At 43.1% G+C, this 25,884-nt stretch overlaps 2 protein-coding genes across 2 annotated transcripts in view; one reads left to right on the forward strand and one right to left on the reverse strand.

Annotated features, from left to right (window-relative positions):
* Positions 1–10,986, reverse strand: part of EIF4E3 (eukaryotic translation initiation factor 4E family member 3) — a 251,077-nt gene extending 240,091 nt beyond the window's left edge. The window contains exon 1 of the mRNA XM_032411765.1: positions 10,910–10,986. The gene's annotated coding sequence lies outside the window, so the exon portion shown is untranslated. The remainder of the gene's footprint in view (positions 1–10,909) is intronic.
* Positions 10,987–11,489: 503 nt separating this feature from the next.
* Positions 11,490–13,959, forward strand: GPR27 (G protein-coupled receptor 27). The gene has a single exon (XM_032411763.1). It carries the CDS (start codon positions 11,490–11,492, stop codon positions 12,627–12,629), a length of 1,140 nt encoding a protein of 379 aa, XP_032267654.1. The 3' UTR covers positions 12,630–13,959.
* The last annotated feature ends 11,925 nt before the right edge of the window (positions 13,960–25,884 follow it).

Consider the following 25,884-nt stretch of genomic DNA (forward strand, 5'->3'; position numbering starts at 1 on the left):
AAATTTTAGCAAGTACAATATAAGAATATATAAAAAGGATAATACATCATGACCACCTGGGATTTCTCTCAGGAATACAGGCTGGTTTAACATTTGAAAGTCAATCAATACAACTCATCATTCAACAAATTATACTAGTAAATCCATGTGATCATCTCAATAGATGCAGAAAAACCACTTGTCAAAAGCTAACAATCATTTTTTATTTAAAAAAAAACTCTCAGCAAAACAGGGATAGAAGGGAACTTTCTCATCTATAGGCATCTACGAAAACCTACAGCTAATATCAAACTTACTGGTGAAAACCTGAATGCCTTCTCTTTGATATGGGGAAGAGACCAATAAGGTCCGCTCTCATCACTTCTATTTAACATTGTACTGGAGGTTCCAACCAGTACAATAAGGCAAGAAAAGGAAATAAAAAGTATCTGGATTGGAAAATAAAAAATAAAAATGTCTTTATTTGGTGATAACATAATCATGTATGTAAAAAAACCTCATGGAACTTACCCACAAAAGCTACTAGAATCAGTGAGCTTAGCAAAATTTCAGGACACAAGATAAATATGCAAAAATAAATTATGTATTTACATACTGGCACTGAACAATTAGAAACTGAAGTTTTTCAAAATGCCATTTGTAATAGTATGATAAATATGAAATGCTTATGAAAACATCTGACAAAAGATTTAAAGAACTGTGTGCTAGCTACAAAAGATTACTGAGAGAAATTAAAGAAGACTTAAATAAATGGACAGATAGGTCTTGCTCATGTACAGAAAGCTGTAGTATTGTTAAAATGTCAGTTCTCCCCAAATTGATCTATACACAATCCCAATTAAAATCCCAACAGGCCTTTTTATAGAATTTGATAACTTGATTCTAAGAGCCATACATGAATGCTAATGACTTAGAACAGTCAAAGCAATTTGAAAAAGAAGAACAAATCTGGAAAAATAACACTCCCTGATTTTAAAGCTTATTAAAAAGCCACAATAATCAATAAAGTGTGGTATTGACATCAAGATAGAGAAAGTGAACAGAATATAGAGTCCAGAAACAGAGACATATATGAACAGTTGATTTCTTTGACAAAGATGCAAAGGCAATTGTGTGAACAATAACTGTCTCCCAATAAAGAGTGTTGGAACGAGTGGATATCCATGTGCAATAAATAAAACAAAAACTTCAGGCCATATCTCACACCATTTACAAGAATTAGCTTACTATGGAACATAAAACTAAATGTAAAACTTAAAAAAATAAAACTTCTTGAAGCAAACATAGAAGAAAATCTTTGTGACTCTGGTATAAGCAAAGACTTCCTAGAAAAGCCACCAAAAACACATCTATAAAATAATCCAAATTGACACATGGGACTTAGTGAAAATTAAAATCTTCTGCTCATCAAAAGACACTATTAAAAGAATAAAAACACGGGGACGCCTGGGTGGCTCAGTCGTTAAGTGTCTGCCTTCGGCTCAGGTCATGATCCCAGGGTCCTGGGATCGAGCCCCACGTCGGGCTCCTTGCTCAGCGGGAAGCCTGCTTCTCCCTCTCCCACTCCCCCTGCTTGTGTTCCTGCTCTCGCTATCTCTCTCTCTGTCAAATAAATAAATAAAATCTTTAAAAAAAAAAAAAAGAATAAAAACACAAGCCACAGACCAAGAGAAAATATTTGTGAATCATGTGTCTGAAAAAGAACTTGTTTCCAGAATATATTAAGAACTCTCTAAAGTCAATAAAAATAAGTGATCAAAGGGAAAAAATATAGGCAAAAATTTGAACAGACTTATCAGAAAAGAAGATACACAGATAGCAGATAAGCCCATGAAAAGATGCTCACCATCATTAGTCATTATTTCCAACCTGGTAGAATTCTATTCCCAGCCAAACTATTGCATAATGAAGGCAAAATAAGGGCATTTTCAGATGTGTAAAATCTTAAAACAGTTACTTCCAAATCACCTTTCTCAGGAAGTTTCTGATGTACTTACAACCACCTAAGAATGAAATGAAAGAACAAAACAAGAAAGAGAAAGATGTGGGCTTCAGAAAATGGGAGATGTGACATAGCAGGGGAGTGAAGAGGCCAGCATGATTTTGATGGAAAGTGTGAGGGCAACAGCTGTGCAGACCAGAAAGAGAAAGAAGGTTCCAGGAGAGAGGTCTCCAAGGATGAAAACACTACTAATCGCCCGGATGATGAGAAGCTGCAAGATTCTGTCAGAAAGTCCGAGGTCAAAGTGGTCCATATCACATTAAGGTTGGGGGGGGAGATAATTATTCACTTTAAGGAAAACAAAACAGTGGTACAATTGACAAAATGCAATTATGTGATTCAGCTGTGAACTACACCATACCACATGGCATTTCATGATCCCACACTTCACTAATGCTAAGCGGACTTGAACTTGTATTCATTAAGCGAGCCCTACGCAGGTTGGAAAGTGATGTAAGCGGGGCGCCTGGGTGGCTCAGTCGTTAAGCGTCTGCCTTCGGCTCAGGTCATGATCCCGGGGTCCTGGGATCGAGGCCCACATTGGGCTCCCTGCTCCTTGGGAAGCCTGCTTCTTCCTCTCCCACTCCCCCTGCTTGTGTTCCCTCTCTCGCTGTATCTCTCACTGTCAAATAAATAAAATCTTTAAAAAAGAAAGTGATGTAAGAGTGGTGGGGTGGGGGTTCAGAGAAATGTAGCTGTTTAACCATAATGTCAAATAAGAAATGTGCCGGGGCGCCTGGGTGGCTCAGTCGTTAAGCGTCTGCCTTCGGCTCAGGTCATGGTCCCAGGGTCCTGGGATCGAGCCCCGCATCGGGCTCTCTGCTCAGCGGCAAGCCTGCTTCTCCCTCTCCCACTCCCCCTGCTTGTGTTCCCTCTCTCGCTGTGTCTCTCTCTGTCAAACAAATAAATAAAATCTAAAAAAAAAAAAAAGAAAAGAAATGTGCCGAAGTCATACCTTCTGTGTGACTTGTTTCACTGTCCAGATCTGTCTGCCTTGTCTCTAAGGTAAGCCTGGATCTTATTTTTGCAGATGCTCTCCCCAAACAATGGTAATAATTCTGGCCAGTGAAAGAGTCTGTCTCTACCTCATCTAAATCAAAACGCAGTGCAAGGGCTGGCCGTAAGTAAGGGGGAGAGAAAGAATTTGTATGCGTGTGGGATGTGTATGTGTACAGAGGGTGGGTATTTTTAAATACTTTTCTTTTTCATTACAAGAAAGTCGTTGCATAACAGGTAAGATAGCAAATCAGGAAATAGGTACATCTCTAGAGATGTGTCTTGTGGGTCTCAGTTTCACAGCTCAAAGCATTTTATAAGGATGTGCCCCCCAAATCTGTTATCTTACAAAGTACCGTCTCTGGGGCGCCTGGGTGGCTCAGTTGTTAAGCATCTGACTTCGGCTCAGGTCATGATCCCGGGGTCTTGGGATCGAGCCCCACATCGGGCTCCCTGCTCAGCGGGAAGCCTGCTTCTCCCTCTCCTACTACCCCTGCTTGTGTTCCCTCTCTCGCTGTCTCTCTCTGTCAAATAAATAAATAAAATCTTAAAAACAACAACAACAACAACAAAGTACCGCCTCTGTAATTCTCTAGTCTAGAGAGTAACAATAATCAACGCACAATTGGACTTCCGAGTAAATAGGACAGAGGAGTATAGCAGGAGAGCTTTGACACATGCTATTCGTACCCTTAGTCCATACACAGAAGGAGGACAGTTAAGGATTAGGTTTGACCCTACAATCTTCTGCATTCACAGTTGTACCCTTGTCCAGGGGGTCACATTCAATCTCTAAAGAGCAAAATTTAGGGTCACATCATGTCTTAACCACTAGAGGGAGTTTAAACAGCTATTAAACATAGTGGGAAAGAGAGGGGTCACCTAAAAGGCAGTTTTTTCTCACTTGGAGCCATGGCTGTAACTCTTAGGAAAAAAAACTATGACAGAAATCCAAAAAAACGAGAGTTTAGAAGATAGCGTGATAACATGTTAGCGTAGATTTTCGTTTCTTTTCAATATCGGAAGTGTTCATTTTCAGGTGATTAAAATATTGCCTCCAGCATAATGGTTTTTTTCAACTCTGTCTCAGGTGGTACAACCCCCCCAATTTAATATTTATATGATATTGATAGGTTTTCCTTCATTATGTATTCATCAACGCAGACCTGTAATACATTTACTAAGCATTCAGGCTTTCAGGCCAGTCTCAATTGTAACCTTGCTTCGCCACCTTGTGCTGCGTGACCACAGACCGCATGATTAACTGCTCTAATTAACACGAGACTCAGGGTTCCTCCTCTGTAAAATGGGGGGAACAGGGTTTTGTAGGAGTAAATTACATAATGTCTCCAAAACACCTTAGAGCATTAGTGGATCTAAAAAAGAACAGTTTTCTAGTGGACAGACAGCGCAATACAAAGCGACTAAATAAGAATTTAACCCCCTCCTTCCAAGTTCACTTCTGCATCAAAGCACGCAAACGCTGAAGGAGCCCAAAGAGGCAACACGTGACCACAGGGCAAGGCATGACTTATTTCTGTGGCCGACCCCAGGAAAGGATATATGAATTCACACCTTAAAGGCCTACATTCACTTAGAAAGCACTAACAAGAGGTCCCCATTGCTTTCCAGGGCCCTATCCATCATTCATTCATTCATTCATTCACTCATTCATTTTTAAGTAGGCTCCACACCCAGTGTGAAGCCCAACGTGGGGCTTGAACTCCCAACCCTGAGATCAAGACTTGAGCTGAGATCAAGAGCTAGACACGTAACTGACTGAGCCACCAAAGCGCTCCCCCATCCACCTTTTAATAAGGACACTGCCAAAGGACACAGAGGTGACCTGACTTTATTATGAATTTGTTCACAATTCTGTATTTTCTTAGGACATTCACGGAGTTGTGCAACTATCACCACTATCTGAGTTTAGAATATTTTCAGCATCCCCCAAAACAAACCCAGTTCCCCATTAGCAGTCACCCTCCAATCTCTTCTACCCTCAGCCCCTGGCAATCGCCAATCTACTTTCTGTCGACATGGACTTGCCTCTTTGGCATTTCGTTAACACAGAATCGTATAATATGTAGTCTTCTGTATTTGGTTTCTTTCTTTTAGCATAATGTTTTCAAGATTCATCCGTATTGCTGCAGGTATCAGTACTTCATTCCTTTCTATGCGTGGGTATTCCATTGTATGGATCTGCCATATTTTGTTTATCCATTCATCCACTGATGGACATTTGGATTGCTTCCTCCTCCTGGCTCTTCTGAAAAATGCCTCTATAAACAGTTGTGGACATTTTTTCATTTCTCTTGAGTATACGTCTAGGAGTCTAACTGGGTCATATGGTAACTCTATGTTTAACTTTTTGAGGAACTGCCAAACTATTTTCCAAAACACCTACAGCAAGTTACATCCCCATCAGCATTGCAGGAGGGTTCCAATTTCTCCATATCATCACCAACATTTGTTATTGTCTGTCCTTTTGATAACAGCCATCCTAGTTGCTGTGAAGTGGTATCTCATTATGGTTTTGATTTGCATTTTCCTAAAGACTAAAGATGTTAAGCATTTTTCCTTGACTTTATTGGCCATTTGTGTATCTTTCTGGGAAAATGCCTATTCAACTCCTTGGCCCATTTTTTAAAAATTGGGTTATTTGTCTTTTTTTGTTGCGTTACTAGAGTTCTTTTTTTTTTTTTTTTTTAAGATTTTATTTATTTGACAGAGAGAGACACAGCGGGAGAGGGAACACAAGCAGGGAGAGTGGGAGAGGGAGAAGCAGGCTTCCCGCAGAGCAGGGAGCCCGATGCGGGGCTCGATCCCAGGACCCTGGGATCATGACCTGAGCCGAAGGCAGACGCTTAACGACTGAGCCACCCAGGCGCCCAAGTTACTACAGTTCTTTATATATCCTGTACAGAAGTCCCTCACCAGATATGTAACCTGACAATATTTTCTCCAATTCTATAGGTTGTTTTTTTCACTTTCTTGAAGGTATTCTTTAAGCATAAACTTTAAAAATTTTTAATAAAATCCAATTTATCTATTTTTCATTTTGTTATCTCTGCTGGTATATCAAAGAAATCATTGCCTCAAGTCATGAATATTTACCCCTATGTTTTCTTCTAAGAGTTTTATAGTTTCAGCTCTTGGTTCTAGGACTATAATCCATTTTGAGTTGATTTTTGTATGTGGTTTGAAGCAGGGGTTCAACTTCATTCTTTTGCATGTGCAGAACACCGACCATTAAAAGAGTTTTCATTACAGTGTTACAATACACCATGTATATACACATAAAGATATTCATTCAACAAATACATGCAGCAAGAACAATATTTTAAGATATAAACTGACAATTTTCTTCCCCTATTTTTCCTATTCCTTCCCAACATTCAAGGACATAGCAGGCAGGCTTCCTTGCCTAGGACAGGTTTATGTCAAGGTAGCCTCCTGGCTTTTATTTTCCCAAACACCTAAATTCTATTAGCACAGATTCCTAGGGGAATTGACCCAATCCCAGATAAAAACAAGGAAGAACTGGTTTTTCCCTCTGCCAGAGTGGATAGGGAGTCTCCAGAAATGAAGAAGGGAGGAAAGGGGGTTTCTGAGAAACAGGGGATCTGCACTTGGTTTCCCAGACATACTGCTGAGAGGATGTGTGGGTACATCTATATCATATGCATCTCAGCTCAGATTCTCAACCCTAAGTCTTGCATGGGGTGGCTAAGAATCACAAAACCACAATAGTTTCTAAGGACAGGAACAATATGGCAACAACTGACCAAACATCAGATGGAATACCCCCACCTACACATGCACACACTCTCCTTAATGACTGAGTACTGTGCAGTCTGGGCATTACCCTGGAACTATGGCACATCTTGAGGAAGCAGGGGCCATGATGAAATCCAAGAAGTACTGAGAAGGTTACATTTTCTCTCCCCACCAGCCAGGCAAAATGGTAACTCAGAGTCAGAAATTAGGTTTCTAGGAAGCAGTTATATTTCTTGTGCCCTTGATTTAATAGACTGACCTTCATACCTGCCACACAAATATTGAGAACCCACTATGTATAGGGCATCCTGTTAGTCTAAGTTGGGGCAGAAAATATAGACGTTAATCAAGACATGGTTAGCCAAGGCACTTATAGTCTGATAACAGCAAAAAGAGTAACTGTAGTAATCACTGTGTGCACACCATGTGCTTACACTCTTTGTAATGGTTCACATTTACAATCTTCTTCACAACCGGCCTTTGAGGTTCAGAGGTTTAAAGAAGGTAAGTTACTTGGCTAAGGATGCACACTAGTAATGTATGGGACTTGGATGTGAACTGAGGTACACTAACTCCCAGTCCATTTTCATTCCTATAGTTATGAGTCCCTCCCATGGAGAGGCTAATGTAAGTGCTATCCTTTGATAACTCAACATTCATTGGATGTAGACTCTGTCTCATGTTTTCTAAGAGTTAGGATGGGGTTAAGTCAAACCAATCTTCTCTAACTTGGTATTCAATGCACCCATTGGCAGGTGAATGGTCAGGGGTCTAGGGTTGGACAAGAGAGATAAGCCAAATTGGCTCCCATGACCATGGGACCCATGGCTTTGACAATATCTGTCAAGATGGGTCAACCAGTTCCTCCAAACAGTCTGGATTTCCATTACCATTGACACTGTCTATGTGTACAGCAAAAGAAGTGACAGAATTGATTTGGGGGTGAAATCCCAAATTTTCTATCTATGTGCAAAAGGGAGAATTTGGTTATAAGCAGAACAGACATTTTGCTTATAGAAAAAAAATCTCATAGAACTGTTTTGCTTTGAGATGCAACAACTTAAGTCCATGCCTTAGAAACTATTTTAAATTCTCATCTGATGCTTCCTAGAAACAATAAAAGGAAAATAAGTTGGTTCTGGCAATAAAATGTTAATAGTTTTTCCTTAAGTATTAATCTACTGAACAAATGTTGAGAATGAAAGCAGCAGTCATATAAATGCTGTGAGAGCCAAGATTTATGTATTTTCTTTCGCTGCTTCTGCTATTTGATCTCGGGCAAATGACTAAACCAAATCTCAAATCCCAAAGAGAAGCATATTGAACCACAGAGAGAAGTAGAAAACACACAGAAATCTAAATTATAAGAGATGAATGTCCCTTCTTTTGTGTCCTTTTTGGAAGAATAAATGCTCCCCATTTGGGATTATATAACCATTTAACTTTCATTTTTCTCATACACTCACTGAACGTCATCACTGACCACCTGCAGAAATCAGTTGGTCCCTTGTCCCGTCTTGTAAAAGGCAACATTTGAGAGTCCATGAGGTGAAGTGACTTGTCCAATGTCATGAGTTCATTAGGACAAATAATATTATTTCAACTAAGTGGGAAGGGTACTGACCTAGGAGTAAAAAAGACCTGGATTCTCCTTCGCATTCAGACATTAATGAGACTCTATTTATAAAATGAAAGTGTCAGATTAGATGGTTTTGAAAAATCCTTCCCTCTCTGAAGGGGCTATAATTCTGTGAACGTGAGTATCAGTAGTTCTTGCTTGTTTTTCTTTCCAGAAACTCAATAACCTTCTTTGCAGTTAGGATAAAGAGACAATATGTATAGAAGTTATGAGTTTGGGCTCTCTGAGTCGGACTCTGCCTTCCAATCCCAGCCCTCATATGTACGTGTAGGGAAAGCCTGAACAGATTACTTAACCTGTCCGCCTCATCTGCAAACTGAAGACTCTCACAGTACCTACTACATATGGCCCTTACAATGATTAAATGAAGTAACACATGTCAGGGATTCAGCATAGTGCATGGCAGATAACAAATACTCAGTAAACAAAGCCTGCCATTAATATTACCGGAAAGGAACCAGATTTGGTGACTTTGTGTGCGTTCTAAGAAGGCATGCCTTCCTCAGGGCAGAAGCAGCACAAGTGCTAAGGTCCACATCAAGGCAGGATCTCATTCTTGGCTATGTGTCTGGCTTTCAAAAACAAAACAACAACAATTTCCCAAACTCCCTTCCTGCTAGTGGTAGCCAATGATGTGTTTGTTATAACAGAGGACTTCTGAAAAGCTCTTCAGAGTGGGCCTACTTAAATGGCAGGAACACTTTTGCACTTTCCTTCTTTTCCTTTGTTTTTGCCTGGAATGCAGACGCAATGGCTGGAGTGTCGGCAGCTTATACATAATAAGGGGAGGGCTAAAAAACTTTCAGAGATTCGGTCCTTGAGCCAATAATTCAATGCCAGCAACCACTGAACCCCGACCTCCGGACTTCTTGTTTCATGAGGAAAATAAATGCACGTTCACATTTAGGCTACGATTATCAAAATGCAATTCCTACCCAAAATATCCTCCAAAATCTATTTCTCTTTTCTGTCAACAAATATTTGCAGACCTACATGGTCAGTCACCTATTTGTCCCTGGCCCCTTTAGGGGTCCTAAGACAGACTGTCATTGGCCATCACTTAAATTTTTACAAAAGGTCCAAATTGTCCTCGAGATCCTTGTTACTCAGTGCGGTGTGAGGACCAGTAGCATTAATGTCACCTAGGAACTTGTTGGAAATGCAAAATTTTTGGCTCCATCCCCGACCTACTGAGTCAGAATCTGCATTTTAACAGGATCCCAGTGATTTCTGTGCACATTAAAGTCTGAGACTCTGGACTAGACTGCTAGGCTCTACTCTGTCCTTCCTCTTAATTAAGCACTACTGCCAAAAGAATCTTCCTGAAGCACAGCTCTAACATTGTCACTCTCCTTAGGACACTTCAGGTCACCTCACTGCCTACAGACTAAAGTTTAGACTCCTTAGCCTGATGGTCAAGGCCTTCTATGATCTTATGTTGTCCTGGAAATGCCCATCAAAGTGCCTGCCATGCACACGGTAGGCGGGCAATAAATAATGTTCTGCGTAAGAGAAAAAAAAATGAGTATACCCAAGAAACAACATATTCCTCAATTCTGGTTTTACTATGCTAGGCATTTGGGATACAATAGTACAAAAACAAAAACAAACAAAACAAAACAAAACAAAACAAAAAAACCCCACAAAAAACCCAACCAAAAAACAAAACAGACACGGTCACTTGCCTTCATGGAGCTTACAGACTGGTTGGAAGGAGAGAATTTTAAAAAACAAATAAAACTATGAAACGATAAATGATAAGTGCTACGAAGAAAATGAGCAGGCAGTGATACAGAACGAGGTGGACTAGTCAGAAGGATGGCCCACAGGGTGGGAAGCCTGCTCTGGGGCTGGACCAGGCAGAGGGAAAGAAAGGCACGTGCAAAGCCTTGAGAGAATTTGGTGTGTTTCAGGATCGGAACAGGGGCCGCCCTTTCAGGCTCATCCAGAAAAGAGATTCCCTGGGAGAAAGGTGTCACGGGGTGCACTTGAGAGAAAATGCTGAATTTCTGTTCCCTGGCATAAGTCTTCACTGGGACCACAGGTGAGGCCGAGAGCAGGGCACGCTGCAGAGCCGCTGGGAGTCCAGCCCTGGAAATCAGACCCAGTGGAATTTGAATCCCAGCTCGGCCACTTACTGGCTCTCAACTCCCTTGAGCCGCAAGCTTCTGCTCCCTCAGGTATAAAGTATGTTAAGAATAGAACCAACTTTGGAGTTACTGTGAACGTTAGGGAGATAATGCTTCTAAAGCTTCCCCCGAAGACTGCCACCCACATCAGTGCTCACCTGAACATCGGCGGTTACAGGATTACGATGGTGACGCTCACTACTGTTAATCATTAGCTTGCGGGCAGAAGGCTCAACCCACAGATTCCTGCCAGCCCCCGCCTCCCCAGGCCTCCCGACCCTGCCATCCCTAGCCACCTCCCCCTGCGCACGGCCACCGTGACCCCAGCGCGGGCGCCGGACGCCGCCGCCGGACCCCCGTTACCTGGGGCCAAACGCGACTTGTCGCCACCTTGCGTCCTGGGCCCTGCCTCCCTCCCGGCCGCCTCCCGGCCCCGCGGCTGCCGCGGCGGCGCCCCCAGCCCAGCCCGGCCCCGGCGGCGCGGGCTGCCTCGGCGGGGCTGGCGGCGGCGGCCACGCTGCGCGCTCCGGTGAAGGGGAGGGGGCTCGGCGGCGGCGGCGGCGGCGGCAGCTGCGGCGGCGGGCCCGGCGGGGGGCAGAGCCAAGAGGCGCGGCGGCGGCGGCGGCGGAGGAGGAGAAGGAGGAGGATGCGGGGGGCTGCAGGCGGCGGCGCGGCCCTGTCCGCAGTGAAGCCCGCGGCGCCCAAGGTGCAGGGAGTGGCCGTCGCCTCCTGCGCGCATCATTCCTGAGATGGCGGCGGCGGCGGCGGCGGCTCGGCGGCGGCTCGGAGAGCCCGGGAGGGGCCAGCCGGGCGCGGGCTGAGCCCCGCCGGCCGGGAGCTCGCCCGAGGGCCCGCGCGGCGGCGGAACCCGGGCCGGGCGGCCTGGGGAGCGGCGAGGCCGGGATTGGCCCCGGAGCGGAGCGCACGGCCTGGAGAGGCCGCGATGGCGAACGCTAGCGAGCCGGGCGGCGGCGGCGGCGGCGGCGGCGGCGAGGCGGCCGCCCTGGGCCTCAAGCTGGCCACGCTCAGCCTGCTGCTGTGCGTGAGCCTGGCGGGCAACGTGCTGTTCGCGCTACTCATCGTGCGGGAGCGCAGCCTGCACCGCGCCCCGTACTACCTGCTGCTCGACCTGTGCCTGGCCGACGGGCTGCGCGCGCTCGCCTGCCTCCCGGCCGTCATGCTGGCGGCGCGGCGTGCGGCGGCCGCGGCGGGAGCGCAGCCGGGCGCGCTGGGCTGCAAGCTGCTCGCCTTCCTGGCCGCGCTCTTCTGCTTCCACGCCGCCTTTCTGCTGCTCGGCGTGGGCGTCACCCGCTACCTGGCCATCGCGCACCACCGCTTCTACGCCGAGCGCCTGGCCGGCTGGCCGTGCGCCGCCATGCTGGTGTGCGCCGCCTGGGCGCTGGCGCTGGCCGCGGCCTTCCCGCCCGTGCTGGACGGCGGCGGCGGCGACGACGAGGACGCGCCGTGCGCCCTGGAGCAGCGGCCCGACGGCGCCCCCGGCGCGCTCGGCTTCTTGCTGCTGCTGGCAGTGGTCGTGGGCGCCACGCACCTCGTCTACCTCCGCCTGCTCTTCTTCATCCACGACCGCCGCAAGATGCGGCCCGCGCGCCTCGTGCCCGCCGTCAGCCACGACTGGACCTTCCACGGCCCCGGCGCCACCGGCCAGGCGGCCGCCAACTGGACGGCGGGCTTCGGCCGCGGGCCCACGCCGCCAGCGCTCGTGGGCATCCGGCCCGCGGGGCCCGGCCGCGGCGCGCGCCGCCTCCTGGTGCTCGAGGAGTTCAAGACGGAGAAGAGGCTGTGCAAGATGTTCTACGCCGTCACCCTGCTCTTCCTGCTGCTCTGGGGGCCCTACGTCGTGGCCAGTTACCTGCGGGTCTTGGTGCGGCCCGGCGCCGTCCCCCAGGCCTACCTGACGGCCTCCGTGTGGCTGACCTTCGCCCAGGCCGGCATCAACCCTGTCGTGTGCTTCCTCTTCAACAGGGAGCTGAGGGACTGCTTCAGGGCCCAGTTCCCCTGCTGTCAGAGCCCCCAGACCACCCAGGCCTCCCTCCCCTGCGACCTGAAAGGCATTGGCTTATGAGGGGCTCGCCAGCCACGTTCGCCTCACCCAACCTTTCCCTTTGGCTCGGACAGTGACGTCGTCTCCCCCCTTGCTGCCCCCTTATTAATTTTCTAAGCTGCCTTCGAAATGACTCTCAAAGTGGATAAACACTTGGATTGTACAGAGAGACTACTTTTTCCGGGGGGTGGCGGGGGAGGGATGGGTTTCGATGTTCCAGCCCCACCCCAGCTCCGTGCATTTGTCCTACTGAGTATATTTTCATCCTGACAATAGGCCTTGGAGTCTTTGTACTGGTACTAACTGACGTCTTTTATTCCATGTGTTCCTTTTTTTTTTTTTTAATAAAGGCTAAACTAATTTTCTTCGTGCAACGTTTCCTAAAGACCATGGCCAGTTTTCTACAGAAGCTATTTTTGACAACCTCAAGTGGCATTACATTTTGCAGTGAAGTAGAGAAACCTAGGGGGACTTCACAAGTTTGATTTCTTGAGGGTCTTCTGTTGGAAGCAGGAGAAAGGGGGGAAATTGTCTTAAGTTCCCTCTGAATTGCTGGCCGTGGGGTCAGTTGCGCTGCCCTGGTTCGTTGAAAGTGTTGAAAACTTTGTTCCGTGTTGATAATGAATTTAAAGAGCAGAAATGGGAGGGTAAAGTAGCAAGGCAGTGTTTTTTAAGCAGTAACAAGTAACAAGATTTGTTTCCTACCTTACTTTGTACAACTAGAAAATATACATCAGCAACAACTGCTCTCTGTATTATACCAATCTTGAGTGGAAACATTTCTGTAAAATTGTAACTTTTAAAAGAGTAAAAGTGTTTTGGTTAGTGATGGTGTGGAGAAAATACAGTATTGCATGTTTTTGTACTGATTGTGGTTCACGGATTGGGAAGGCTCTGAGAAGCAGAGTAGGAATCAGAATTGCTTAGGTATTTTTTGCCAATAACAATTAAAAGACGTTTATGGAAGCAGCTTGTGCTTTGAGAAGCCCAGTTTTATTCTGTCTTATGAAACTAATTTCCACTTTGAAAATTGTTCTTCTTTTGTTCATGGCATAAATGAATGGAGTAAAATGATACTCTACTTCTACAAGACAAAGCATTTCCTTAAAATGTTTGCTAGGTTAAGCTGTGCTGTTCATCTGATGGACATTTTAAATTAATAATGACAACCATAATTTTAAATACTTGTTAGACACATTGTAATCTTAAATGGAAAGACTAAATTCTGCGAGTACTGTATAATATTTTTTGCTTATAATGCTACATTTTTATTAATGTACCTTCTGTTTTGAGGATTTATATCTGTATTTCTCTTTGCATTATACAAATATACCAGTATTTTCATTCTGGAGTGGTTTTTTGTTGCTGTTGTTTGAGGCTGTGACTGGTTCTAAGACACTTCTAAATATGGTATTCATGTTCCATTATCCTTTTAGTGCATGCCTGTTTAGCTTAGTTGACCATCAGCATATTTAAGACATTTGGAGTCTTGTTAACTTAAAATGCAAGATAAAAATCTACAAATCTTCTCTTTAAAGGAAAGAAACAGTAGATGTATATACTGCTTTTATAACTTTTTTTATGAACATACAAAATATGAGTGAGCATTTTGATAAAAATAAGGGTGCAATAAATATATTGCAATTTACTATAGTTGAGCATAATATGAACTATTAACTGTTCAGTCCCAGAGGGTTAAGTCATAATAAGAGGGTGTGGCCAATTTATCTCTGACAAACGCATTATTTTGTCTATAGAAGATAGTCTGTGAAGACAGTCTCATATTTGGAAAATATGAGTAAATATTACCCTATTTCTCCCCAGGTCATGAGACCAAGTAGATGTTAATTATCCAAGGGCCGCTTGTCAGAAATCTCAGCTAACCTGAAGACAGAGAGGCCTGGGAAGTAAACCTTATCTAACCCCCCACTCACCCTAGGGATCCAAGTTAAAAAAAAAAAAAAAAGAAGTCACCAAGCCCATGTGATTTTCAGAATATTTCACACCTAGCATGGCTCAGGGACCAAGTCCTCTGACTCCTGAACACATCCAGCCTTACACAGCAGACTGACTGTTGAAACCACCTGTTGGCCCTATATACATGGCTTTGAGTTCATGGATATTTTTTTCATAGGAGAATCCATAAGCAAGTGATTCTCAAATTTTAATATTCATTAGAATTACATGAAGTGCTTGCAGCATCCAGGGATTCTTATTAGGAGGGGTTGAGGTTGGACCCAAGAAAGAACATCTTTAAGAAGTGCACCAGTTGGCTGGAGAGATACCGATAGGCCTTTGTGTTCAGACATAAGATTTACTTTAGATGCCATGTCTACAATCTCGGTTATCTGGTTTTGGTTTTGTTGTGTTTTATTCTGATTAGATGGATGATTTCTAATGAGAGTTCAGGTGAAGAGTAATGAGAAATGACAGCCAACTGTAAAGGGAACAGAAGAACAAAGAGAGACAGAGAAATGAGCTGTCTATGGGAATAGTGTGTAGAGGCAAAAAGCCCCTCACACCTCAACGCTTTTTGGATCAATGAATCTATTAACATGTACTTTGATTGCTAATTATATTAATAAAACATCACCAAGAAAAAGTTTAGTTGTGTTTCAGAATATCTACTCATTTTACCAGGACAGGTACAAGGTCTTTGGGGAAGACTGCTATTAAAATAGCTCATTTGTTTATTTGGGAAGTTAATTTAGCACATCTCCACCCTGCTCCCTCTCCCCACCCCCCGAGATAAACAAGTTGCCACTGCACTTGAAGCAATAGAAAATAGATTTCTTGTATATAAACCTTCATCAGCATGTCCTGGCATGGAACTATTGGGTCAGAAATAAGAATTTTTAGGTGTTTTGATATCATTATGTCTAAAAGCTTTGCAGAAGGATTATCTATTTACATTTCCACCTGTGTTCCTTTTTTAAAAAATGAAATATCTCAAGTGGGAAAGCATGTAACAAATCAATACCCATAATGACAATAATCTCTGTATCCACTATCCAGCCTTGACAAATCTTGTCAGTTTTGCCATATTGGTTTCCACTGCCCTTTTCTTTCCTTGACCTTTTCTTCTTTCTTTGTTCCTCTTCTCTTATTCCCTTCCTCCATCCTCCCCTCCCTTCCTTTCCTTTCTTCCTTTCTTTCCTTTTTTCCTTTCTCTTTTTAAGAGAAATAAAACACGACACAATTATTTTTGCCAAGTCTGGTCTCACCACCACCCCCTCCCTTCTCAAACGTCCGGACCACTAAGAGATAAAAGGATCCTGGGTCCTAGGGCTGATTTAGGGGTTCATTTTGCAGGGGGATGATTGGATGGGCAGGATCGGGTCTTTCCATTTTGGTCTTTCTAAGGCCTACAGGATGGAGTGCAAACTTCTTTGCCTGCCAGAGAAGGCCTTTCATCGTCTGGCCCCTCCATGCCCCTGGCCTCATCCTCTCTGTGCATTTCCATCTCTTTCTTCTCTGATGACCTTTGTATAAGCTCTCCTTGGAAAGCCCATGTCCCCTTCTCTGTCTGGGAATCCTTCACCAACCCCTCCCGAGTAGAGGCAATACTCACAATATTTAAGAGCTGGGATGGCAGAGGCATAACTCGCCTGTACATCCATACCCTGGGTCCTGGCTGACCATCAGGTTTGTGCTGGCTCCAGATCCAAGACTTCTGTGCAAGCCCTTCTTGGCCCAGCCACCCCTCTTCTGGGCTCTCCTGGCATATTGTGTTTACCTGCACGAATCCTCCTGTGTGCCCATGGCTCCCAGCTCCCTTAGGTCTCACCTCTTCCCATTCCTTTCCCAGGCCCTGTCTTCCAGCCACTCCATCACTGCCAGATCGTACTGTGTCATACCAACATGGCTTTACATGTATTGTTCCTTGTGTCCAAAGTCCTCACTCACTCCTTCCCCAACTCAATTGCTACTAAGCCTTCAGATGTAAGGGATGAATTCCTAGACATAAGGGGTGAACTAGCCTCCGCAGAGGGGGAGATCATTCTAGGGCAGACCCTACAAAATTTTCAAGTCTCCAAACCCACGCATTAGATCTGAGTGCCATGGTGGGTTGAGTAGCAAACATATTGTCTTACTGGCATTTTGAGTTGTCTTTGCACTGAGGTGGCTGAGGTTATAAAATATAGTGGATGCAGAATACCATTCTCTTGCAGATGTGTCATTCTTTGTCACCTGCCAAGACCGCTGAGTTTCAGGATCCCCTCCATGAGGGGTAAAGGAGGCAATGGGAAACCTTCTCTACCCATCCACATTCTAGACCACTGTTACACTATTATTTAGCTGCTTCTGGAGTGAATGGAAGTTAAAGCAAAATTGATCTGAGTCCAAGGGGTTCTTTATGCCTTTTGTCCAACTTAGTTAGGCAAGACTTTTGGGGTCCAACCCAGCCCATAAATAAAGCTCTTGTGTCCCCCCCCACACACCCCTTCCTTTCTTTTGGGATGCTTTTGGTGAGGATTAGATGCTTGGAGCCACAGCATCCATCTTGCAACCATGAGAAAAGATACCGTCAACACAGTGAAGGTAGCAGACCAGAAAGATAAAAAAAAAAAAGCAGGCATCTATTTTTAACATTGTTGAGCTGCTTAACCAAACAAGCAACCTCATATCTATAGACTTCTGGTCTTGAAATAAAAACTACTATTGCTTCAGGCACTAATATTCAGTGATTCAGGCACTAATATTGTGGCTTTTTGAAGTAACAATTAACTGCAACATATTAAAATATTTAATTAAAATATTTAATTCCCTCCACTCCTTTGAGAGGTATGCTAGATATCCCGGAACTCTATTTACAAAGTTAAAAAAATTAGACTTATTTAATTCACTCTTTCCAACTATTGGGTCATTCAGCCTGCTGTTAACTGTTAAATTAACCTGCCTCTGGAAAAAGTAAATTTGACTTGATTTCTTAGAATGAAATAAATTTGGAAGATTAAAAAGATACCTATTACTAGGCTGGTTTTGATCAGTGTATGTTTAAGATTTTGATTTCATAAGTCTAGTTACAAGAAAATAGAAAACTACTCGAATGAATCCATCTATAGTAATCAATAGATATTGTAAGCTAATAAGCTAGTTTCTGTGTTGGGCAGTGCGGGAGGACACAGGGGGTATGGTTCTCTTGCTAATGAGTTAGCAAGCTAAGTGGAGAAACCTGGCAAACATGCCCCAAACCACAAATCAAGGCAGAACATAATATATGCCAAAAGCCAGATCTAGATAGTTTGGGTATAATGAGGAGATCAGACATCATAATCAATTGTCTGAGACAGGCCCTAGGCATTCTATCTCTGGTTACCCAAGTGAAGAAAGCAGGAAAGACCAGAAGACTGGAACAAAAATTGTCCAGTTTCCATCTTCCCCCTCCTCTCAGGTTCTTATGTTACCTTCTGACTCCCACATCCTCCCCACTCTGGTGTCCATTTTTTTTTTTTTTTTAAGATTTTATTTATTTATTTGACAGAGAGAGACACAGCGAGAGAGGGAACACAAGCAGGGCGAGTGGGAGAGGGAGAAGCAGGCTTCCCGCGGAGCAGGGAGCCCGATGTGGGGCTCGATCCCCGGACCCTGGGATCATGACCTGAGCTGAAGGCAGACGCTTAACGACTGAGCCACTCAGGCGCCCCTCTGGTGTCCATTTTTAAAGTAAATCCCTCTAGGGGCACCTGGGTGGCTCAGTCAGTTAAGCGTCTGCCTTTGGCTCAGGTCATGATCTCAGGGTCCTGGGATCGAGCTTGTGCTCTCTGTCTCAAATTAATAAGTAAAATCTTAAAAAAAAAAAAAAAAGTAAATCACTCTAAGTGAAATAAAACCACCCAATTCTCTCCTCAGCACTTTCTGTTCCACTTCTCTCTGAATATTCAAGGGTCAGTAAAGAATGTGGTCATTTTAATGGAGGAAGTTCATTACACAAAATCTTGCCTCAAGGAGAGCCAGCAAAGACATTATTAATTAGAAGAGTCAGAACTTAATAGAAATCAAACAGGTAGTCTTTAAGAAGACCATTTCACTGGGGCGCCTGGGTGGCTCAGTCGTTAAGCGTCTGCCTTCGGCTCGGGTCATGATTCCGGGGTCCTGGGATCGAGCCCCACATCGGGCTCCCTGCGCTGCGGGAAGCCTGCTTCTCCCTCTCCCACTCCCCCTGCTTGTGTTCCTTCTCTCGCTATCTCTCTCTGTCAAATAAACAAATCTTAAAAAAAAAAAAAAAAAAAAAAAAAAGAAGACCATTTCACTTCCCTCCCAAAAGAAGAATTAGAAGCAGCAGGTTTACCCTACAGAAAAGGGTATTTTGTGCTTTTGGTCAAGGAAAAGGGAGGGGGAGAGACTTACTAGGTGTTTAACTCACTCTGTGTCCTAGTTGTAGTTATTTCAAATAAAGAAACAGCTTGAAATTTATGTCTACAAGTCCCGAGTCTTGAAGTCACCTCAAATTACACAGTGAAAACATGCAAAACTATTTTAAGTTGCAATGTTAAGGCAAAAATGCAATTCTCTTACTTCTCGGTAACATTAGGGAGACAGGTACATTAAAGCTATTATTATTTGGCTTCTAGGAGGAATAATTTAGTCATTTATAAATTAAGATTTAAGTGGCCAGTCTACGCTAGGTGGAGAACATGTAAACTGTTGGTTAAGTGTATGTTTTAAAATTTCCCCGATTCATTTCTATTACCTGAATTATGCCAGTCTGGGAAGCTTTCTAGGATGGGAAATCTTATTTTCGGCCAGGCTCTGATATCTGAGAAGCACACACTGTTTTTTGGTTAGGACCTGAGTTGGAACCTGGAGAGTGCAATAAACGGTTTCATTTTCTTGAAATACAGATGTGCTGCAATTTCAAAAGGCTTTGAAAAATTATTAAAGTTTCAATGCTGACTTAATACATGCCTTATTAGAATATTCTCTAGAGATCATGAAATGTAAAATGCATGAGGCGATGAAAATTTTCCTTGTCTTTTTCATGTAACATATTTATTTTTTCCCCTTTTATTCCTCCATATATTTCCCCCATGTATTTCCTGAGCACTGACCAATTTGCATGGCAGTGTGCTTGGTAGAAGAGGAAGAAGGAGAGGAGATAGGGAGGAACCTGTCACAGGTATTCATTCGGCAGAGTGACATAAAGAGTGAAACTGTACAGTGTGTAATTCTTTCAACCCACAGTCACGAGCTGTTTAATTAGCATATCTATCTTGAGGAATTATGGGATACCCAGAGCTATTTCTAGAATTTGATTTGCATAATTGTTCTAATCCTTTATGAGTATGGTGACATGTGGTCTGACAAAAGATTTTTTTTTAATTTCTAAGTTACCTTATAAGTTTTATAAAGATATTAGAATTAAACACCTTTAGATATATATTTAATAACCTGCCTCTATTGAAAGGAACACAATTATAAAAAGGCATAATTAGTCTTCCGCTAATGGCATATTACTTTACTACTCGATAAAACAGCTTTGTTCACTGAAAGTTTGTCATTTAAAGTTTTTACCTAGCACCTTTTGGTAAGATAAAAATTCACTTAAACATCCTAAGAAAATTTACGGTTGTAATGGACCTCAGTGACATTCCCTGTCCCCAAAATTTCTTAATCCATGGATAGATGACATATTTGAGTTTAGAACAGTGGTAGCAAGAAATGTATTTACACATTTTCTTTGGTTTGGAATATTAATATTCTCATGACCAAAGTATCTAAGTAAGTTTAACTATTTTGGATTTGAAGATTCCTCTTCCATTTGGTTATCAGGTTCTCGTTAAGATATTATTTCAGGACTGTGATGAAGAGGAAAACCCCAATTTGGATGTTTGAACACTGACCGCTCTCAAGCCTCACATTCCCCTTTATTCTTTGCCCTGCAGCTGGACTATCCAGCCCCAGCAGGTAGGAATTCTCATGTTGGCCCTGCCTCTTGGCCACAATCAAAGCTAAAACCAACCAAACAGCCTGCCTACTGCCACCTGGACTGACTTGCACCTGTTTTCCTCTCGCCAGAAAAATCCCATGATATGAGTAATAAACCTTGCCATATCCTTTGGGGGTGTGCCATCATCAGTCCCCAAATGCAAATCAATTTTGGGTAGGGGGTTGATTCCACTCTCTGCAGGACAGTCACTAAAGGAAAACACAGAAACAGTGTTTTTAAGATCACAGAATGAAGTATAAAGTACAACAAAACAATGTACTTTTAAAAAAGAATGACTCCATTTATACTGGTTAGGGCAGAGGTGTTTTACAGAGACCCAAAATAAGAGTGGCTTATTTCTCTGGGTTCTGGATAACTGTTTCAGGACATCATCCAGTGACCTGGCTAGTGGGTCAGCTCTACTCTCTTCCCCAAGTGCCTTCCACTCTCTGGGCCCAAAGTGGCCAGATTCATTGTTGCATCTCCCTGTTGGGGAGGAAGTGGAGGGCACTTCTTTTAAGCAAGTGAGGCAGAGGACTTCCGTTCACATTCCATTGCTAAGAACTTATTCATATGGTCACACCTGGCCAAGGGCTACTGGTAAATGAATCTCTAGATGTCTAGATGAGTGGCCATGTGCCTAGCTAAAACTTTTGGGGGTGAGAGGGAGGAGGAGGAGGTGGAGGAGGAAAGAGAGAGAGAGAGAGAGAGAGAGAAAAGAAGGAAAAGGGAAAGAAAGAAAGGGGCGAAGAAAGAGGAGAAAGAGAATGTGAAAATGAAGGAATAAATTGTGGAAGATAGAGCCCACCAGCCAAGTCTTCCATTCAAAGATTTTCCCCCTCCTAACCAAATCCAGGAAAATTAACAAAGAATATTAACATTTGCTGTCCAATGGACTATTGGTGGAGACAACATTCAACTCCCCAGAACCCAATCCCAACACCACAGTTTGCCATAGTCCGCAATATTCTTCTGTGAGTCTTTTACTTTGAGCAGCAAATATTTTCTTTTAAAATTTTATACAGGAGCAAATATTCTTTCATATAGTCACTTTCTGGGCCTGAAATATTTTGCTCCTCCATTTTGAACTCCAACTTGGGATTTCAAAAATACATCTCAAGAGTAAATATTTCGGGGCACAGGCTGGTCAGTGAAAGGACCTTAGCAAGATCCAAGCAGAGAGTGGCCATGAAAAGAAAAAGGATTGCTATCATTGGTAACACACAAGATTGTGGCTGTCTTTATCTATCAGGAACCAAACTGATGTGCTTCAACACAGCACAGGAGAGTCCGAGGTCCTGGGGGGAGGGGTGGTGGAGCAGAGTTGGCATTGAGATGGGAACTGTTGATAAGATACTGGAGATGAATATATGGAGGCTGTCTTATAAAATTTTGCTTACTTTTATGCTTAAAAATTTCCATAATAAAAAGTTTTTGTTTTGCCTGGATGAGCCACATACACTCAAGCCAGCCTCAGCCCTGCCTATAGGGAATAGGTCCATTCCCAGCCGCACTGAGAAAACTCAATTTGGGAAGCTTCTCAATAGCTATTCAAATCTAACTTAATACAAAAACACAGTCTTCTCCAACTTTTTCTTGTGAAGCTTCTGAGTTTCTGCAACCCAAACGTTTTTCATAAATTATGTTATCATAAATAAATGTTAATCAAGTTTAATCAAGACAGTGAAAATCTGGATTTAAACAATGTGGAAATTTGCTCCGAAGTGCACTCTAAAGCTGTGAAATCTTTCATCTGCCACTGAGGTTATTTTATCTGAGCCCTTTGCCTTAAGCTTTAAAGAGAGGCTCATAAAAAAAATGGCTTCCTTGAAACGGGAAACTACAGAGCTGATGTACAACTGGCAGCTCTTTGGCTGGCTATGAAAATGGAGCCAACGTTTACCTTTTCACGACTTTGAAGTCGAATGATAATTTCTTATTTTCAGAATACCTGTTTTGTAGAGCCCCATTTCGAGGTTTAACTTTTCTTTTAATACTGTCATCTTAAATTTTGTTTGATCCTGAAACAGAATTTATACAGACGGAAAGTATCTTCAGACTAAACCAATGGCTCTCTCAGGGGGACAATCTACCCCTACCCATTCGCTTGGTCTAGAGACATGTTTGGGTGTGAGAGCTCAGGGGAACTACTGGATCTAGTGGGTAGGGGACAGGGCAGCTACTCAACAGCCTATAAAACACAGGACCATCCCTCACAACAAAAAATGGCCTGGCCCTGAATGTCTGGAGTGTCAGTGTTGAGAAATCCTTGACTAAAGTGAGTGAATGCCTGGAAACATCCCCCACAGCTGCCGTTCCAGGGGGCAGGCCATGGTTTTGCTTGGCTGGCACAACTCATGCATAGGGGCCCCAGGCTTCCCCCATAAGGATGAAGTCCGCCGTGGACACCAGGGTATATACCGTGTACGTACATGATATAGATGAGACCGTGCCTTTTATTGTTAGAAATCATGCTCACACAATGATTTCCCACCTTCTGGCTTCTACTCTCTTGTGGCATATATAGGTTTTATTTAAATGCTTTCTAGTGTGAGTTATTCAGTTACAATTTGCTGCAACATTGGACTTTCTAGAGCCTTTGGATGATTTATGGGCCCAGTAAAATAGAATGAAATCTGGAGATATATGGGAAAGCGGGGCTGGCAGAGGGGGCAGTTTGGAAAACTGTCACCTGGGAGGGTTCCCCTGGAGGAAGCAAGCCCCGTGGCTCCACGCCCTGCCTCAGGGCTAGCGCGAGAGCCCAGGGACAAGCTAGGTCCTGCTCCCCTAATCTAATTCCAAGGAACTTTGAATAGACTCCTCAAATGAGCTATGGAACTGTGGTTAAAACTCTCACATGGGACCCTTCTGTGACTACCCTTCTTAGAAGTTGTGGTGGGGAAAAAAAATCCCCAAAACAAACAGATTCATTTCTGCTTAAGGATCATAGGAACTTCTGAGGGTGGCAAGAAAAGGCAGTTAGCTACTCTCCCCACTTCTAATCTAACTAGAAAGGTGTCTCGCCAAGGGGTGTCCCAGGGAAGCAGCAGCTTTCCTACAGAAGCATATTCCTTTATTCTTTCTCAGTGGCTCTCAAACATGGGTGCACCTTAGAATAAAATAAGTAGCTACAAAAAAAAAAAAAAAAAAATTCCACTCCAGCCTCGCCCTAGATGAACTAAGCCTACAATCTCTGAGAGTGATGGATGATGGGAAAAAACAGGAGCAGTACTTCAAGAACAGCATATTAATGACACCTCTAGTTTTGGGAGATGTGTGTTCTGAAAGTGCTCTGATTTGGGGCAGGGGGTGGGGGCCGGGGGGGGTAATAAATTTACCTAAGGATTATGTTGTTAAAGATACTAGAAGAAAAACGGTTCTCCTTTGTGCAGAAGGGAACACTAACCATTAACAAACCAGGGGCAAGATATGGAAGAACCAAAGAAATATTAATTCTGACAATATTACCTGAAATACATAGCCACATGTTAAAACAGAAAGATCAGAAAAGTTTGTCAATGAATTTTTAAACAGGGATCCTCACTGAACACTAAAAATGTCCTGCTTTTAAAATGGTCCCCAGCTTTAATCTTCTCAAAAATTGAAGTTAGGAAATTCTGAGTGGGATGAAATTTCTGATATTAAAACCAATGAAGAAGAAAATTGGCTTACGTGTGTGATCTCTCCCTGGACTGACTTTGTAGAGCTCCAACCACAGGACAACACCAAAATGCTGGGAAGGATGAAGGTCTTCCGTTAGATAAGAGGGTCTGTAAGGAAATAGTTTTGGCACAAACTTTTCCATGGTTAAAAAAAAAAAGATGCTAAAAAAAAAAAAGAGGTTGAAGTCAGAAATGATAGTTTTCATGAAAGTCTATGTTTGCAAAGAAATCCAAAGGTCCACTTGAGTTTGGCCAGTAGGTGCTGGCCTGAGATCTATTTCTCTCTTAGAATGGATAGAATCCATTCCCAATATTTACATCAAAGTAGGTTGCTGACTTTAACTTCTTCTTGTGTAAATTCTCACTTTGCCTTACCTTGCAGACATTCTGGCCTATGAAGTCTGGCCAACTTCAGTGAGAGAGCATCCTGGGGATGGGAAGAAACAGTACCACAGTCTTTATAGTGCAAGACTTTGTGTGCTTTGCATACAATTATCTTAAAGAATCTCCATGGAACATGATTATAAGTTTTTTGACACAATTATTTGAAAAGTGCTAACTTTGGTGACAAGCTAAAAAAAAAAACACTAACCAAATAAAGCTGTACACTAAAAAGGAGTTATTCCCCAATAAAAATAATAACCCAGGGGAGAGGTACCAAATGATAAAGTTCTGTTTTTCTTTGAATGACGGTGAGCAAGTCAGGAGACACGGTTCTGAGTTTCCCACACACACTCTACCTTCCTTCTCTAGACTACAGTCTACCTCTTTGTAGTGATTTTTTTTTTTAATTGAGTTGGTATATGTAAAACTAAAATTTTATAAAAGTTTGTTCGATGTTTTTTAACTTGGGGGAAAATGGATGATTGACACAATCAAGTGTTTACAACTTTTGAAAAAGGGTGTCTCAACCATTATATGAAAGCGACATTTAGCAAAACTGTGCGGTGCGTTTCTTTACCCATAACTCCACTTGCTGAAGTCGATGTTTTTTTCCAACAGACTCACTGAGGAATGCTTCTTGCACACAAATGAAATTCAACCAAAAATAATACTTCTATGCCCAGGTATGGTAATGAGTACAGCAAAATCCCATACATTTACAGGACATGTTAGCCCCTAGGGTAAAGTTATATACAACGTGCAACTGTAAGCCTTGGCTGAATAAATAACTACAAAATGGACAAATTTTTCTTTCTTTTTTTTTTTGCAAGGTTAGTAGGTTGCCATGGTCAAGTTTAGTCAGTTAAACACATTTCATAAGTTGTTTATTTGCGACGTTGATTCCATTTACAATATTTGGAGGGGTTTTTCAAGGTTTCTCATCACCGTTCGGCTAGCACTTAGCCTCCTGCCTAACCACTCATTATGAACACTGGATCATGATTTGCTGAATCAATACAGTGACATCCCAGGAGTCCATTCCTGATTACAGCCAGTTTTGCACGTCACAATCTTCCTTCATGTTCCAAAACCTCACTGATTTACACATTGTTTGTTTTTTGTACGACCTTAAAATTCATGCGAACAGAATTTTCCTGTATGTAAAGTGAACACAAGCACATCCTGTGAGTGCTATCTGACCAACGCTGGGGTCTTTGCCCATTTTAGAATGTGAGCTAATAGAAATCTGCTTGTAATAAAAACTGACGACAACTGTGACAAAAATAAGGATATAATATTA

Source organism: Phoca vitulina, unplaced genomic scaffold (genome assembly GCF_004348235.1).
Source record: "Phoca vitulina isolate PV1807 unplaced genomic scaffold, GSC_HSeal_1.0 scaffold13, whole genome shotgun sequence".
NCBI lineage: Eukaryota > Metazoa > Chordata > Mammalia > Carnivora > Phocidae > Phoca > Phoca vitulina.

Bases quoted from the DNA above. Each gene is read 5' to 3' on its own strand.
- GPR27 (XM_032411763.1), top strand. From the start codon at position 11,490: ATGGCGAACGCTAGCGAGCCGGGCGGCGGCGGCGGCGGCGGCGGCGGC.